At 38.1% G+C, this 19345-nt stretch overlaps 1 protein-coding gene across 4 annotated transcripts in view; it reads right to left on the reverse strand.

Annotated features, from left to right (window-relative positions):
• The window catches only part of MPP7 (MAGUK p55 scaffold protein 7), a 306784-nt gene that overhangs the window by 110833 nt on the left and 176606 nt on the right, over positions 1 to 19345 (reverse strand). For all 4 annotated transcript variants that reach the window (XM_046012744.1, XM_046012745.1, XM_046012743.1 and 1 more), the window contains 2 exons: positions 11483 to 11560; positions 8963 to 9043 (listed from right to left, as the gene is read on the reverse strand). In XM_046012744.1, the coding sequence (XP_045868700.1) occupies positions 8963 to 9043; positions 11483 to 11560 (159 nt within the window). The remainder of the gene's footprint in view (positions 1 to 8962; positions 9044 to 11482; positions 11561 to 19345) is intronic.

Below are 19345 nucleotides of genomic sequence, written 5' to 3' on the forward strand. Positions count from 1 at the left end.
AAAAAATTACTCAAATCTAAAATCCCAAGCACATCCAACTATAAAGAAAATAAAACGTATTATCATTTTGACTTAACAATCATAACAGGCAACTATTTGAAAAGGAGGCTCTTACGGGGTGCCTGGGTGGCTCAGCGGGTTAAAGCCTCTGCCTTTGGCTCAGGTCATGATCCCAGGGCCACGGGATCAAGCCCCGAATCTGGCTCTCTGCTCAGCATCAGAAACTAATGATGTACTATATGTTGACTAACTGAATATAATAAAAAATTTAAATTTAACAACAACAAAAAAAAGGAAATAAAAAGAAACCCAAGATTAGATACATATTATAGTGAAACTACAGAATGCCAAAGACAGAAGATCTTAAAAATACAAGTAAAAAAAAAAAAAAAACACGACTGAGAGCTGACTGATTAGCAGCAATGGAAACCAGAAGCCAGTGAAATAGCTTGAAAGTGCTTAGAAAAAAAGTAACAGTCAGCCCAGAATTATGTATTAGCAAAAATACCATTCAGGAATGAGGATGAGAGCCAAGATGAAGTTAATAGGGATCCCACTGGAAAAAAGTAGAAGACAGAAACCTAAAAATAAAAAAACAACAGATGCAACAATGGTTTTGGAAGATACTGGACATCAGACAATGAAGGACAGTGATCACTGAAAGACAGGAAACAAATGTGAGAGTCGTGAGCCCAGAGCTTCCTGGCCATGGAGGGGAAGAAGGTCCCAGGCAGAACCCACTGGTCTCCCTAAGGTGAGACAACACAGTGAGGAATGCTGGGAGGTCAAGGCACTAAAGTTCTCAGGGGAGAGTATGAAAGAGAAGATGGTGGGACAGGCACAGGGCTTTGGAGATCTGTAGGAGGTCCCCTTTGAGTCTTCAGCCAAGCCATATGCATATAAAAAAAAAAAATTACCAGAAACAATTAATGCAGTGGTTATCAGCTGAGAACAATTTTACTCCCCTGTAGCCATTTGGCAATGTCTGGAAACAGTTCAGATTGTCACAGAGTGGAAGATGCTGCTGCCATTTGGTACACAGAGGCCAGGAATGGTTCTAAACCTCTGGCAGTTCCCTGCCTTCCAGGCCCCATCCCCCCAATAATTTCCAGCTCCATATTGTCAGTAGTTCCAAGGTTAAGAAACACTGCCTTAAAGGGAACAATTCCCAAAGCTCACACAGAGCAGGAATAGCTCCTGTTTCCTTCATTCAGAGGAGAAAAGCTTGGCATTCACAGGGCATTGAGGACAGTTAACAAAGGGATATTGTCTTAATAGTAGGAAATACTTAATCCAAGATTAAACAATGCTAAGATCTCACTTAACAAAGCTTAAAAGCAAGTCTCTGAAGGATCAAAATATTTCCACAAAACTTAATTATATAACAGAAAAAAAAACCTCAAGAATATCATCTAGAAAAATATGAAAATATCATCACTCAAAGTAAAACTCACAACAACTGAGAGTCAATCAATTACTGACAGAAATTATGAGGCATGTGAAGACAGAAGAAAATAACTACTCATAATGAAGAACAACGTAACACCATAGAACTAAACCCTGATGACAGAATTATATAAAATTATATAAAACCAAATCCTGAAATTACAGATAGACTGCAGACAAGGAAATTAAAATAATTACTGTAACTGTATCCCAAATGCTTAAAAAGCTAGAGGAAACACTAGAAATGAGATTTGCCATGTATACGGAAGATTCAAACTTCTAGAGATAAAAGACATAATGTATGAAATTTTTTAAAAAGCACACTGAATGAAATTAACGCTTACAGTTAAAACAATTTATAAACTCTCCAAAATGAAAACACAAAGAGAAAATAGAGTAAAAAATTGTGAACAGAACATTATTGGGCTATGGGACAACTTATATACACCTACCTGGCATCTCCAAAGAAAGGAGAGGTGCTAAAAAATATATGAAGAAATATGGCAGAAAATATTCCAAATTTGGTAACAGGGGAAAAAAAGTCCCTAGGTCCAAGAAGTTCAACATATCCAACCACAAACAAACAAACAAACAAGAAGAAGTAACATCAAATTGCTTAAAACCACTGAGAAGAGTAAATGAAACAAGATGAGATTGGGAGGGAGACAAACCATAAATGACTCTTAATCTCACAAAACAAACTGGGGGTTGCTGGGGGGAGGTGGGATTGGGAGAGGGGGAGAGGGCTATGGACATTGGGGAGGGGAGGCGAACCATAAGAGACTATGTACTCTGAAAAACAACCTGAGGGTTTTGAAGGGTCAGGGGTGGGAGGTTGGGGGAACAGGTGGTGGGTAATGGGGAGGGCACGTTTTGCATGGAGCACTGGGTGTTGTGCAAAAAGAATGAATACTGTTACACTGAAAAAATAAATAAAATGAGAAGTTCCTGCCCAGAAAAAAAAAAAACACTGAGAAAAAAAAAATCTTAAAATCAGCCAAAGAAAAAATGATTAAAATCACAACACACATCAGAAACAATGTGAGCTCCAAGATAAAAGAGCAACATCTTTTAAATAAGTAAAGAAAACCAGCAACCTAAAATTCTATACCCAGCAAAAGTATCTTTTAATAATGACGGGATAGAGAAGACTTTATAAAGACCTACAAAAGTTGAAGGAATTTATCACTAGAGAGACTTGCACTACAAAAAATGGTATATGAAGTCTTTCAGATAGGAAGACAGAAATGATAATGGATGGATATGGATCTATAAAGAGTTGAATGAAGGACATCAGAAATGCTCACTACCTGGATATCTATGATAAACTACCTTGGACATAGTTAAGACTATTAGAGATCGCTAACAAACATCTTTTAAAATAAAGTGATTATTATAGTTGATAGGTAATATTAACAACAGCAGTTATGTATTTTTCCTCCTTAGCTTTATATTGATCTCCATGTCTGGATTCTAAAATACATTTTTAAGATTTATAGATATTGAGTTTCTAATTCTTAATAGTTTTGCTTTACAAATATTGTTGGTTAGCAACACTTCTATTTTGGAGAACTAAAAGTAACTTTGTATTCTACTTTCCTGTTTTAACTGTGATGACTTTATTCTTCAATATACAGATCGTCCTTTTGAAAGGCAACACACCTAAATAAGAAAATTGAATTTCCATATGCCATAACCACCCCAATCACAACTGATGGGTTTACCTGTTGCTTAGAAGACTATACAGGAAATTGAACACTAGGCCTTGTAAGTCATCAGGCACACAGCCTTTCACTGCTCTGGACCCCCTGGAGTTAATTCTATGTTCTAAGTATCTGTCAAGTCCACAGAATTAAGTGTCTAACTCATAAGAATGAGTAACACTGATTTATTCCTCCAGAAGGAAGCTTCACTTTTCCCTTTTGCATGCTTAAAAAAATCTCATCCATTCTACATGCTCAGGCAATGAGTAATTTCCGGTAAATGCACATTTTGGAAAGCTGAAAAACTACAACAAATCTTTTTATTTTATTGTCTTTTAAAAACCTACCAAATTTTCCCTTTCTAAATTATTATACCATATTCTAGAGATGATGTCACTTCACTGTTTTATCAAAAAAGCGAGCCCCTGAATGGTGATTCACAGAGGTTGATTTGCCTTTAATGTGGCCATGTGATGCTTAGGAGTGGTTCTTATTATTAATGACTCTCTTTGCTTCCTGTAGAAACAAAGTCTCAGTAGAGATCCACATCCTTTCATCAGCTCCCCAAGACCACCAACTCCATTGCTGCAGGAAGCTCCTACACCCTATCTCATCCACTGAGGCCTTCTGCTATTCACCATCCTACTTCCTTTTTCTCACCATCTGTTGTTTCTTTGATGCTTCATTACTTTTCCTGGACTTTAAGATTTGGACAATAAGACTAGATTTAATAAACATTATTGAGTAATAAGAGTAATTATTATTGTTTACATATGGCAACTGACCAATACACAGATTTTTTTTTAAATGTTTATTTATTTATTTGGGGTGGGGGAGAGAGAGCACACCCACAAGAGAGTTCGGTGGGAGAGCAAGACAGAATCTCAAGCAGACTCTGTACTGAGCCCAAAGCAGGGCTCCATCTCAAAACCCTGAGATCATGAGCTAGGCCAAAACCAAGGGTCGGATGCTTAACCAACTGAGCGACCCAGGTATCCCTCCATTCAGAGATTTAATGACTGGATGTAAGTTTTAACTCTTACAATGGTTACAAAATGACAAGCATTTCCTAGCTGTTGGGAGACTGGAGGGTGGCAAGCTCTATAGGGAAAGTGTTGACATATATTCTTGGGTTGATCAATTAACAAAACTGAAAAAGAACATTAATTAAATAGGGCTTGTGAGGACACAGGGGAAAGGACCTTCTCAGGCACACCTGTGGGCACTGTACACTGAGAGGACCTGTCCCGATTATGGTGAAGGGCAAGCTGGCAATCACTATCAAAATTTTAAATGTAGAGATATTTTAATTCAGCAACTTATTGACTCAATAAAATTCTGAAATACGCAAGATGTGAATTATAGTGCTATTTAAAAAACAAAAGCAGAGTTATCTAACTTATCTCTTAGAGGTGGACAATTATGTTGCTTCAAAGACAGGTCCACAAAATATCACAATGTTAAAAATCCACAAAATAAAACAAAACAAAAAGTAGTACATTCTATTTATAATGGAAAAAGTGCAGGAGAACCTGGGTGACTAAGTTGGCTAAGCATCGGAATCTTGATTTCAGCTCAGGTCATGATCTCAGGGTTGTGAGATCGAACCCCTTGTCGGGCTCCATGCTCAACAGAGGGTCTGCTTGAGATTCTCTCTCTCCCTCTCTCTCTACCCTTACCCCCCAGCTCTCTCTCAATTTTTTGTTTGTTTGTTTGTTTGTTCTTGGAGAGAGAGAGTGAGAGCGAGCATAAGCAGGGTGCGGGGAGAGGGAGAGGCAGGAGCCCAACAAGAAATTGGAACCCAGGACCCTGGGACCATGATCCAAACTGAAGATGAACATCATGCCATATATTTAATGACCTTCTACTTTGTCTGTGAAACGTGTGTCATCTTCCCAAACAGAGCAATGAGAAGAGGAACTTCTACTTTCTCCATAGTTTGACTTAAAAATACAATTATGCATTATCAAGAAGATTTATTTTATTTGGTTTCTTTATCAAATCCATTTGTAAAAAGTAAAATTAAAGTCAAAGTAATAAATGATCACACCTTATTAAAGAAAAAGGTAGATTGTTTATATAAATAAATTATTCCTTCTAACCACATTCATGGATTTTTTTTTACTTTACTTTTTTACTTTTACTTGTGTGTGTGTGTGTATGTGTGTGTGTGTGTGTGCGTGCACATGCATGTCTGTCTGTCTTCCTGAGGTTGTGAATATTTCTTCTCTACCCCATGATTATGGTTCAATTCCTTTACACTCAAATCTTTAATTTGGAATTCATTGTATATTACATATAATATGCATTCTACATAAGTTATATTATTTTTTCCCAATAATTAATCACTTGTGCCAATACCATGTATTGAAGCTACATCCATTCCCCTACTTCCATCCATCCCTCACATCCTTCACTAAGACCATAATCACGTTTCACCTGAATTACTTCCACAAGCTTCCAGATGGCCTTCCTCCATTCAGCATCCACTCCTCCTACCCTACCACCACCCTCCACTCCAAGAATCTGTATACTAGAGCAACTGTGTCACTTGCTTACTTAAATCCTTTCAATGACTTTCCACTGCTCTTAGCTTCCCTATGGCCCTGAAATTGTACTACTAGATATTTACCCCAAAGATACAGATATAGTGAAAAGGCCACCTCTACCCCAATGTTCCTAGCAGCAATGGCCACAGCCACCAAACTGTGGAAAGAACCAAGATGCCCTTCAACAGACAAATGGATAAAGAAGATGTGGTCCATATACACAATGGAGTATTATGCCTTCATCAGAAAGGATGAATACCCAACTTTTCTATCAGCATGGACGGGACTAGAGGAGATTATGCTGAGTGAAATAAGTCAAGCAGAGAGAGTCAATTATCATATGGTTTCGCTTATTTGTGGAGCATAAGGAATAACACGGAGGACATTGGGAGATGGAGAGGAGAAGGGAGTTGAGGGAAATCGGAGGGGGAGACAAACCATGGGAGACTGTGGACTCTGAGAAGCAAACTGAGGGTTTTGGAGGGGAGGGGAGAGGGGTGGGGGGTTGGATGAGCCTGGTGATGGGTATTAAGGAGGGCACATACTGCATGGAGCACAGGATGTGATGCATAAACAATGAGTCTTGGAACACCGAAAAAAATTAAATAAAATTTTTAAAAATATTTCAAATTAAAGTTTTTCCAAAAGGAATTGGCAGATCTGTAGGATACACATATTATCCTTCTCATAGTGGCTATATATTTGGTTGTATGTATCTCTGTGTGTTTACATAAAAATCATTATTACTTTGGACATACACTTCAGGTTCCTTTTCATTATCGTGAACTAAATATTTTAAATGGAAGAGCCATCTTTAACAAGTAAATAATTACTTCCCTTGTCCACTAAAAATTCAAAAACAGTATTCAAGTTAACACCCTGGAGTTACACTTTCCATATTTAAACTGTCAGTTCAACTTATAATTCATGTGTACCTGTCATATTCTACTACACCTTGCTTTTGCTTCCGGAGGAAAAAAAAAAAAAAAGAAAAGCAAACATTTTAGTTTACTAAATGACTTCTTAAAATAACTGCCTAAAAAAAAGTGAAATTCAAGTTGATGCTAGTTAATATAACTGATTTCAAGGAAAGCAATGCTAAATGTTAGGTCATAAAGGGAAGAAAGACTGCTGCCCCCAAGACTGGCTAACTAGAAATTGTCATTGCCAACTCCGACCTCAGGCATCTACAATCTTACCCACTTCCCACACATCACTCCCTGAAAATACATCTTTCATGATGGCTTCTCACCCATTCTTTTATCCCATGGCTACATAAACATAAAAAGTTTAAAAAGTATTTATCTAAAATATTTTCAGCATAACAAAGTTTCAGGATTTAATTATAAGGTTGTATCCAAGCGTGCTAAATATAATCAAAAATCATACCTCCCTCTCAAGCCAAATACCAGTTTCCACCCAGTACAACCTCTTCTTTATTAGCTACTCCACTCCGAACACTCTTAAAAAGAATAACAAAATCATGTTGTTTTGTTAGAAACTTTCTTCTTCAATTCCTAACGCAAACCAAGATGGCGCTCTCAAGGAGGAGTTTAACAAGTTGCTCAGAGCTAACCTCACCATTCTTTGGTTCATATCAACTTCTCATGTGTACTCTGAGATGAAATGAAGACATTTCAGAACTTTCTCTAGCTATGAATCTCTTGCTCTGAGCTCTTAACCTTTCTACATATATTGTCTTTAATTTCAGCAACTATTTTGCTCTAAGTTGATCCTTATTCTTTTAGAACAAAAATTCAACCAATCTCCTCTGTACCAGTGTAAGTCAATTACTCTAAATTACTTATTAAAGCCCATTTATTAATTGACAGCACTTATTTTACTTCTAAGGATTAGGAATTAAAGCTGGTTCATGTTTTCAGTTCATCTTTTATTTAATACTATCTTTTTTGACCATCAATTGAAGCTGTTATAGCACAGTGCCAAAGGAGATTTTTCAAGGAAGGCAGAAATCAATTTTTGCATCTAGACAGAAATATTCATCTGAGAGCCTAGATATGTTTAATAGAAACTGTCATAAGATAATTGATCATTCTGGGGTACCTGGGTGGCTCAGTCAGTTGAGACTCCAACTCTTGGTTTCAGTTCGGATCATGATCTCAGGGTTGTGAGATCAAGCACCAAGTTGGGCTCTGTACTCAGCAGGGAGTCTGCTGGAAAGTCTCCCTCTCCCTCTACCCCTCCCCCTCAACTTGCATGCTCTCAAATAAATCTTTTTTTTTTTTTCAAATAAATCTTAAAAAAAAAAGATAAGTGATCATTTGAATTACATAATCCACATGTAATTCTCATTCACGGAACAATACCTCACATGTAATTGTGAAACAGTATCAAGTCCAAAATGTACAGGTTATAGGATTTAGTGTATTAATGACTTTAGAATTAATAGGAAATTTTTGAAATTACTTCTGCTGACCAAGCACCTTTAGAGGAAAGATAAATGATATCCCTGGAAGAAAAATGGCAAGGAAGGGATGAAATAGGTGAAGGAGATTAAGAGATTTTCAGTTATAAAATATGTAAGACACGGGAATGTAATATACCATAGAGGGGAAAAAAAGTCAGTAATACTGTAACAACTTTGTATGAAGACAGACAGTAACTAGACTAATTGCGGTGACCATTTTCTAATGCATATAAATATCAGATCACTATGCTATACACCTGAAACTAATACAATGATGTTATGTCAACTATTCTTCAATAAAAAAAATGGCAAGGAGAATTGAAATCTGCCTACCAATATTTTACTAGTATTTTACACTGGAAAACTGCTCTGCTCTGCAAAATGGCAGTACATATTAAAACATGAATCAGTAGAGGGAGAGGAGATGGGGAAGACAAAGAGGGAGGGGAAAGAGGAAAGATGAAATGATCCTATAGCAAAATAGATACAAGTGTCAAATATACTGGAATACCACTCAACAATGAAATAAAATGAACCTAAACAAAATCACTACTAGGTTGTATTCTGTACTCTTACCCTCATTTAAAAAAAAAAAAATTGACCTTGAAATGACATTACATTCAACAACTTAAATCCTGAGCTTCCCAACTAAAGTCATCTGTAGTTGGTCCTGTTATCATCAAAAACTCAACTTTTTTTCCTTAATGGAATTTAGGTTATTAAAATACTGCACACTGTTTGAAAATACATTCACTTGAAAATTGATGCTCAAAATAAAATTAATCTAAAATCTCAGAAAGTGGCCCTTCTGGAAGGTATTTCTTACACGTCCTCACCTTCACATTGGGTTTTGACAGTAGTTTCAACAGCTCTCTGATCTCACTGTTTAATGGCTTGTTCTGAAGCTCTTCAGCCAGCTGCAAGGGAGATCACATGGACAGAGAGAACATTTAGTAAGAGCCTTGTGTAGTTCCACGTGTGACAACTGAGAATCTATCTTGCCACTTTCCAGTGATTAAGGAGAAGTCGGCATGAAAGAAAACAGACGATCAATCACTGCTCCTCTTTTCAGGCCCCTGGTAGCCCAGATCCCAGACTGGGATCTTGGCTGAGTATAATTCAAAAAATCCTATCAGCCAGCTCACCTTCTCTGATTTATGGCAATGAGGGTAAATCCCAGCACTTCATCTTAAGGAAAGGTCTTTTGCATGCAAACAAAGGACTACTTGTGAAAAGGATTGGATCAGGCTTTGACACTATTTTTAAAAAAGAGAGAAAGAAAGAAAAAGAAAAAAAATGAAAGAAAAAAAAAGTTTCTGAATGAGGTGGTGAAATCCACAGGGTTTCCAAAAACCCACAGTAGCTTGCTGTTTAGAGCTGGAGGAAAAAAGAACCAGAATGCCTCTGATAGAACAAATGGTCTGAAACTTTTATTATGTTTACCTACACAGACTAAAAAATCCGTTACTTACAAACCAGGTTAATCACAAAATGACTTACAATAGGTTGACAAGTACTCTGGGGACAAAAAGGCTGACTATATGCTACTGTAATGATCAAGAATTTTTGCTGGTTTTAGTAAAGAAAGGATTGGAACTTTGAACGTGCCTCATAGGAAGAGATCTTCCTATTAACACTCTATTCCGTTTTAGGCTATAGTAAAGATCATATAATTTCCTTAGAAGAAAAGCAAGACCAAACAGAAAAAGAAATTACAATTGTGAAGTATGCAGTACAGAATTCAAAATATATGCACACATTTTCATTTAAAAACCCTTCGTAAAACACTGCATGAAATTCTATTTCCATAGGAGCAAATAGAAATTGGTTTCTACCAAGCTAAAAATAATTGTTCTTATCTCTGGAGAAGGACTTTTCTCTAAAAGAAGGACATCATAGAATTATACACAAAAATAAAACCTGATAAAACTGATATATTCATTGGTTATAATTCAAAAAGTGATTTTACTTTTCCAAGGTAAAATTTTTGTTTTTCAAGGTAAAATAATCGTTATATAGAATTGTTAACTTACAAAAAGTCACAAAAGGCTCTTTGCATTCTTTAGTCACTTGGTAACAATATTTTTTTAATTTAAATATATTGCTCTAATGAATTAGAACACGCTACATTTTACCCTATTTATATAACAGCCTCTAATTTTTTTAAAAAGCAATATTGTCATAACATGATTAGGCCTCAATCACATTGGAAAGTAACAAATATTTCCCCAAACCCTCAATAGTAAATGTTTTTAAAGTGATAAATTTTAAGACTTTCTCAAGGGCCAATCGCAGCTTACTAGAATTCTCTCTATACCTTTACTCCCCTTCACTTCAAAAATTCTGGTTCTTTACTTCAAAAATTCCTCATAAAACACATAAACTGAAACATCCCTATAATTTGTAATCTCTGTGGGTAAAACTGGGAGGGAGACTGGGGACTAAACAAATAAACCACTTAGAGATTTATTCCATGTGCTATATTATCTAAATTAAAATAGAAAACATATATTAAGAAAATCAATTCCGAAGATGGTCAGTTTTTTTTTCTTTTTTTCAATTCTATGGCCCCGATATTTTACTAAACTGTACAATGACCTGTTTTATCATACCCACAGATAAGCTACAGGGTATCGTTAAAACCCACCTTCACACGAGACCCATTTCTCGTCTGGCTTAGTGTCCTTTATAGTTTATCCAGGTGTGTTTCCAATTCATCCGAGTTTGAAAGTTAACAGTAAGAATCAGCAAGGTAGTTCCTCCCCAGATTGAAAATAAAATTATAGCTACAGGAAATTAACTATTCCATCAATGCCAACTGCTGCTAAAATTTATTTTTTGGTTATGAAGGTAATTTGGAAAGGTCTAATACCCATAAATCATTACTGTGCTTTATAATCCATTTTAAAAACAATCCTTTCTTTTTATGTATTTCAGAAGGCCTCGTTCCTATACTGGTATCTGTCATTTTTTTAGCACTGTCAGCAATAGACCTATCTCATTTGTCTTTATTTCTCCAAAGCATTCCTCTCGCCTGTGACTTTCTCAGAACACTCTTAGCTGACAGCTTCTCTCTCTCTCCCTGGAGAGTTGCAGGCTAAAATTTCTAGTACGTAGTTACCGAGGGAGAACGAGAGGGTTCGTTATCTCCAGGCAAAATGTTTAGAGCAGGAGAGTGAATGAAAATCAGCATAGTATCCGCATAAGCTCTGTGATGACAGGCCTTCTGGAAACATTTGCAGCTTCTCCTGGTTTTCGCTCCTAGGATCGCACGCATCGGTCTGCGCCAGGATGAGCTCTGCCCCGGCCAGGCCTGGGGGAGCCGGGTCCCGGGGAGCTCAGGAAGGCACACTTACGTCATCGGCCAAGACCGCTGCGCCGTGGAGGATGGGCACGGGGTTCTGCTTCTCATAGTAGTGGAGTTTTTCGTGAATCTGGAAGAAACGCAAATGAATATAAGTTCACCGGCTTGCCAATAGCGAGATATTTGAAGATTTTTATCGCCGCGAATAAAAACTGATCCACTAAACCTTCAAAGAAAAATTCTGTTACTATAAACCTACGGAGGACAAATGCGCGTGTGTAATTCACGTACGAGCCAGTGTTTCTAACGCGATGTCAAAGGGGGGGCGAGGGGAAATGTTATCAAAGAGAACGCACAGAAGACGTAAACCTTCGTTTTTCCCCTGAATAAGTATGTTAGTTTTATAAAACTTGTCATTTCTAAAACATAGCGTTTCTATACTTTAAGTTAAAGTTTGTAGTTTATATTCCTGCTAAACACATAAATTATGATTAAAGCCAAGTGATAAGCCGGCACCCCATCCTGACAGGTTGGTATGTGACCACCATCAAGAACACGGGAGCTGGTGCACTCTGGGAACGCCTTTCCCAGCGTGCTGCTCCTTTTAGACTTTTTTTTCCCCTTAATTGTCAACCTTCCCCCACAAATTCAAACTTCTAAGAAACAAAGGGTCTGCTCATACAGACATTTCTCATAACTGTTTTGCTGAAATAATTTTCTGCGCTGTAAAACAAAAATAAAATTATATTATCAAATAAAATTTGGCCCTTCCTTTCCCATCATTCCCCTCCAAAACACAAAGGCAAGAATATATTATAATGCATTATAAGACAAACGGAGTTCCTTTAAAAAAAAAATCTAGTATTATCATTAAGAAATGCAAGACGCGGGGCGCCTGGGTGGCTCAGTGGGTTAAAGCCTCTGCCTTCAGCTCAGGTCATGATCCCAGGGTCCTGGGATCCAGTCCCACATCAGGCTCCATGCTTGGCAGGGAGCCTGCTTCCCCCTCTCTCTCTTTGCCTGCCTCTCTGCCTGCTCGTCATCTCTGTCAAATAAATAAATTAAAAAAAAAAAAAAAAAAGAAATGCAAAACGCTTTGACAAATGCGAAACTGTTGGTTCTTAAGTTTTATCCATTTCGGCTCTTACATAGCTGTCCTTAAAATGTTATACTTGAAAACTTACTTGACCCTCTTATTTATAATTGAAAAAATTACCCACCCCCACTATATATTTAAAAAACCTCAGAATTTCCAGTTTTTAACAGGTATCACATAATACACTCATAGGTATCAAGTAATCAACTCTTTAATTAGAGTTGCCTAACTCTAAGCCTAACCAAACTCTCTTGTAAAAAGTCTGGAAGATAGATTTTATTTTGATTAGCCAGATGCTACTGCTAAGAGAGGATTCTATTACCTTTTGGCAACCTGGCCCTCAATGCAAAGTATCAGGGAAAGAATTTTGACACTTACGATATTACCAGAATTATCAGGGCCACATTTTTACTTATAATCTTGGAACCTTCCAACATTAATCACTGTAGGGTAATAAACCAATCTTTAAAGAATACAAGCTCTAATAGGAGCAAGATTTGATGTGAGAAACTATTAAAAGTATAATTTAAAACAAAACCATCCAACCTAAGAGCTAAATTAATTTTGCTTGAGTCATTATCAAAAATTAGATCACCCCAACAAATATGATCATAGAATACTGAGCTTAGCCTCTCATACAAGTCATCTAGCTTTCTTATTTCAACATCTGCTTCCCTGCAACAGGAAGTATGGAGGCTCATACTTATTAGGTACTTACCAAGGTCTGTGTTCCCTACGTACTAGTAACCAGAAAAAGAAAAAAAAATAGTGATCGGTACTATAGGCAATACAGTCTTCAGTGAGTTTTGTATTTTAATCCCTTGCCTGCCTCTCAGACTTCCATCTCAGCTGCCTTCTTCACTGACCTCATTCACTGCTGGTGAGCAGGACAGAGAGAAGGCTTGGCGGATACATGGTAAGTAATGCTGGCTATTCCCAATGGCTATGCGATTACGGGTGGTTCTTCTCCACGCCCTACCCCCGGCCCCTGTATTTTTTCTTTCCAGCATTTCTTAATTTCTCCAAATTAATTTATATCGAGGCCATACTGTAATTACAATTTAAAACTATATGCCCCAATTAAGCGTCTTCTGAGCATCTTTTAAAACAATGAGCCCCTCTTTCCATCTCATCTTCTTTAGATCTTCATCCAAGAGATCTGAGACCATACCCCTACCCTGCCCACCTTGAGACTTTGTATTATATCAAGAGTTTTTAGGGAACATATGGGTGGCTCAGTTAAGCATATGCCTTCGACTCAGGTCATGATCTCAGGGTCCTTGGGTCGAGTCCAATATTGGACTCCCTACTCAGGGAGGGAGTCAGCTTCTCCCTCTCACTCTCCCTGTGTACTTTCCTTCTCTCTCTCAAATAAATAAGATCTTTAAAAAAAATAAGTTTGGGGGCACCTGGGTGCCACAGTGGGTTAAAACCTCTGCTTTAGCTCAGGTCATGATCCCAGGGTCCTGGAATCGAGCCCTGCATCGGACTCTCTGCTCAGCACAGAGGCTGCTTCCTCCTCTCTCTCTGCCTACTTGTGATCTCTGTCTGTCAAATAAATAAATAAAATCTAAAATAAAATAAAAAAATTTTTTAAAGTTTTAAATGTTCTAGAATTTCTAAATGCTAGTAACCCTAGATTGATACATGTTTTACTTCAGGACATAATTTTAAATATTAAGTTGGTAGGAAAGTAAAAATTACTCTAAGAATTTTGAGCTGTTGACAGTTTCCACGATCAGTGACTTTTACTGGCATTTATAATATCCAGGAAGAAAATTAAAAACAAAATGATTTTTAAATTCTAACAGAACAGGTAACACATATAAACTTCATCCCAAGGTTGTCCAACAGAACTCTTCATGATGTTGAAAATATTCTGTACCTGTTTGTCCAACATGGTCAGACACTAGCCACGTGTGTCTACCAAGCCCTTGAACTGTGGCTAGCTTACTGAAGGAACTGAATTTTTAATTTTATTTTTTATTAATTCAAATTTAAAAACCCACATGACGCTTGTGGCTTTCATATTCAATAACATGGCAAAGCTCTATGTTAAATGTTCTGTAACTCGCCTTTACACACCAGAAAAATTTATTCTGATATAGCCTGGCCAATTTCCCTGAGTGGTCACCTTTTAGAACCCAACAGACAAATATGCAACCAAAGACACAGCATCTAATTACTAAATATCATGTATTGCCAAACCTGCAAAATCTCATTTGACTAAACACTTCCCTTTGCAAACTCAATTATGTAATAAAAGAATACCTCATTTTTCTCCTCGGAACAAAAAGAGGAAAGCAAAGTGCAAGGAGTTGCCAAAAGAAAGGAGACAGAAGTAAAGAAGACTGGAAAGACAGGGAGGCTCTGGTTAAATAAGTTTCATACAATAGTAAAATAGGCAATTATTCAAAAATAAGCTCCAAAAAAAATGGCATGCTAAAATATTTAAAATACACTATTAAGAAAAGAGGACATTTCAAGAGACATTTACGCTCCACTACATTACGTGTTCAGAAGGGTTTGTTTTCTAGAATTACACTCATATCAGAAAAGTTAAAATAAAAATTTTATGTGCTACTGGCACTAAGGACTAGCTATCTAATCAACCATAAAATCAGAAAAGAAATAATAGACTTCTCTCTTCCTCTTTTCATCTTTGCTTTCCATTCGTGTGATACGTCTGCGTTGGTGGTATAGTGGTGAGCAGAGCTGCCTTCCATTCGTGTGATACATCTAATGGTAAGAAATGCCGAAAGTTGTTTTCATGTGTTTAAGTTTTGTTTCAAAGTCCAGTTAACTGAAAATATAGTATTAGTTTGAGGTATACAGAACAGTGATCCGACACTTCCATACAGCACCCAGTGCTCATCACAGCAAGTCCCCTCCTTAATCCCCATTCCCTATGTCACCCATCCCCCCACCCCACTCTGGTCACCATCAGATCGTTCTCTGTAGTTAAGAGTCTGTTTCTTGGTTTGCCTCTTTTTCTTTTTTTCTTTCGTTCATTTGTTTTGTTTCTTAAATTCCACATATGAGTAAGATCCTATGGTATTTGTCTTTCTCTGACTTCTTTCACTTAATGTAATGCTCTCTAGCTCTGTCCATGTCATTGCAAATGGCAAGATTTCATTTTATTTTTATGGCTGAATGGTACGCCATGGTATATATACACACCACATCTTCCCATTCATTCTTTCCCTTTCTAAAAATTTTGAAATGTTCTAATTATTAATGGTCCATTTTAAACACTTAAAAAATTTACAAAAAATAAAATATGATAAACTGCAAACCACACCAAAATTAAAGAGGTATTAGCCTTGTATATTGCTTCAAATATCTTATAAAATAATTCATAAGTGGTAAGGCTAAAGACTCACCCTCTTTCCTCTCTGCCAAGGAAAAAAAAAGTTGAAACTGCCAAATAGATACCCATATGCGTTTTCATCTTTTTAAACATATACATATTGATAAACAATATAAGTTATTTTTGAAAGTACATAAATGCCCTGTTCCCCCAACACCTGGACTTTTCATTCAATACCACATTGAGAGATCTAGCTTGATACATGTAGATACAGTTCATTCATTTTAACAGGTGAATAATATTCTGTCATACTAACTAACAGTATTTGACATATCATTTTTTTTTAACTGAGAAACAGGTGATTGTTTCTGCTCTTTGCTGCTGAATATCCTTCCACACCACTCCTCCCTGCGCTATGATGGATACCTAACGGTGCTTGAGGGTTTCCTGAGTTCCCAGACCCCTGCCAACACTTGGTATTATCAGACATCTTGCTAATAATATGGAAAGGAAATGGAAGCTCCATACAGTTTTCCTTTATATCTTCTCTAATCTCTGACTTATGTTTTCACAATGGTTCACAGTTGCTCCCAACATCAGTTCTCCTTGTCCACAGTATCTGAACCATAGCTGCAAAGCATCTGCCTAGTGAAGAGCTACATTTCCTCCCACGTCTACCCTCCTCCCTTCTCCCTGCAGCTCCATTAACACAGGACATCAGCTGTCAAACACGATGTGTAAGTTATAAGTGCCACTTCCTGGCGGAAGCTTTTATGAAATTGGCATGCTTCCTCCATACTCCTCCCTCCACCAGCTGCATGCAGACTATGACAAGGACTTAAGAGACAGCAAAGCCACCAGATGGAAGGACCTGGGTCCCCAAAACACCTTATGGAGGAGAGCAGTGCATCAACCTGACATTCCCTCTAAACGATCACCAAGCAGGAAATCAACTTCTATTGTACTTAAGCTATGACATTTGGGGGGGACTAATTGTCAATTGTCCATCCTACCTTACACAACACAGTGGCCCTGAGCAAACAGAAGTTATTTTAACATGGCCAAATATATGCAGCTTTTTCTCTAAGGCCATGCATTTTGTTTCTTAATAAAGAGATTCTGGTGTGACTTCTCTAAACTTTTATAGTTTCACTTGGTATACTGAAGTATTAACTCACACCTACAAGAGCTCTAACTTCATCTTTTTCCAGAAGGACAGCACCATTTAATCTTCTCCCACTAATGTGTAATATTACTTATTTATCAAACTTCCACACACAAGTATCTATACCTGGGCTCTCTATTTTGTTCCTTGATTTGTCTGAGTCCAATATTGTTACTATATTTTTATCTACACTCTTGATATTTAGAGTAAGGAAGAACTTCTTAGCCCTTTATTTTTCCATGAGGCTTTTGGGATAAGCTCTTTGGCTACCTGTATTCCATGAATAACCAAGTTGGGACAGTTTAACCACATTCTCTCTCGGCATTCTGGAAGTTTCCTGAAATCTATCTTCCAACTCACTTTGCTCTAGTAAACTGCACCTAATCTCTAAAGAACTATCCACAGAAGTTTTCTGAGTGTGCTTTTTTCCCCAATGACTATATATCTTACTTTTATAATTTAGTATGGCTCTTTTTACAAATCTGTTTTTTCCTAGCACCCAGTGTTTTTCAGCTTAAAATTAAAACCTTCTTTTAAGACTAGTATCATTTAAGCAACCTTATTTTACAGGCTATAAGACTGTATTACACAGAGTGCTTGGCTTTTAATCTTGTCATCTGCAGGGCCTGAGGGTAGACTGTATTCTCAAATGTTCTGTATCCTGGAGCTGTCCGTAAATCTTCAGTTGGGTGTTATATGAAAGAGTCCTAGGTTGATGGCCTATCTTTTCAGAAATACTTTCTATTTGCTTCTGATGGATAAGTCTGCCATATCACCAACCATGACACTCATTTCAGTTTGGGATTCCTGGACTTTGTGGATACAAACTCCAACTGTAGAAGAGAGCTTGGGAAAACGGTGAAGAGGCTCCCACACTCACCTCTCACAGACACATCAATACTACAACTACATACGATGCAACTCACCCTGAAAACCACCTAAAGACAGATCTTCCACAGCTCAACAGCTAAAGGGGAAGCCAGTCAGGAAGGGGAAGAGACATGGTTGGGAACCAAACCCCCAGCCCCATGACCCACCAGCAGGAGGGATATTACAAGTGTAAAGATCCTCTCTTTGAGAAAAGAGGGAATCAAGCACCCCTGCAGTGGGGGGCCTGCACGGACAGCACTGGGAATATGAGCCCCTAAGCCCCCTGTGACACCTGGTTTGAAAACTGGCACTGGTTAATTGTGGGAGCACTGAAAATCTGGGCCTAACTCCAGGCGAGCCAGAGGGCTATGGGAAACCAAGACCCCACTCTTAAAGGGCCAGTGCACTATACTGCTTAGTCTGAGACCCAGCTCAGAGGCAGCAGTTTGAAAAGCACCTGGGTTATACATGAAGGAAATTTATTGACTTATTTTATGGCGTGTGCTGGAGGAGCAGGGACTTCTATGCATTTTCTCCACAACAGCAGTGCTGGCGAGAGCCATTTCTCTTGCCTTCTTCCAGCCAGCAGGCCAGACGCTTGAGTGAGCCAGTTCTGACAGTCTCCATCTACCCGCCAGCACAGCGTGCCCTGCCATGGTGTTCCCTGTGAACCCCCCCCCAACCTGCCCACTCTAGCAAGTGCCCCTCTAAAGCAGCTCTGGATCTGACATACTAGGTGGGCAGCCTCAGTGGGTACTAGCAACCCTCTGAACCAACTCCTGTCCCAGAGAAATGGGGGCCAGCCTTGCGTACCCATGTGCCCAAAGCAACTGAGCCATGACTCTCAGCCAGCTATGCTGGAAGCTATCCCTGCCCACCAGCAGGACTACGGCAGCCACAGCCCAGTCCTTACAGGGGGCAGATGCTGCCCACATGGGGATACTCCACGAGCGCCTGGTACTGGTGACCAAAGGGAGCTGTGCTTCTGGACCTACATGATGCCTTCTGCATAATGCCATTACCTTCAAGACCAGGACACATAGCTGATCTACCTTGTACAGAGAAACAGAGACTCAGACAAAAATGAGGAGACAAAAGAACATGCTCTAAATGAAAGAAAAAGATGAAAGCTGAGAAAGAGAACTAAAGGAAACAGAGAAAATGAGTCTACCTAATAAATGGTTCAAAGTAATGGTCATTAAGATACTCACCAGAATCAAGAGGGAGGTGGATGCGCTCAGAAGTTCAACAAAAGATAGAGAATGTTAAAAAAGCTGAGAAATACAATAACTGGAATGAGAAATACATTGCAGGGAATCAGGAGCAGATGAGAAAATGCAGAAGCACAGATCAGTGATCTGGAAAACAGGGAAATAGAAAGCACCCCAAGCTGAAAAGGAAAAGTGAAAAAAGGGTTTTAAAAAATGAAGACAGGTTAAGGGTCCTCTGTGACAAACTCAAGCATAACATTTAC

Source organism: Meles meles, chromosome 7 (genome assembly GCF_922984935.1).
Source record: "Meles meles chromosome 7, mMelMel3.1 paternal haplotype, whole genome shotgun sequence".
Lineage (NCBI taxonomy): Eukaryota > Metazoa > Chordata > Mammalia > Carnivora > Mustelidae > Meles > Meles meles.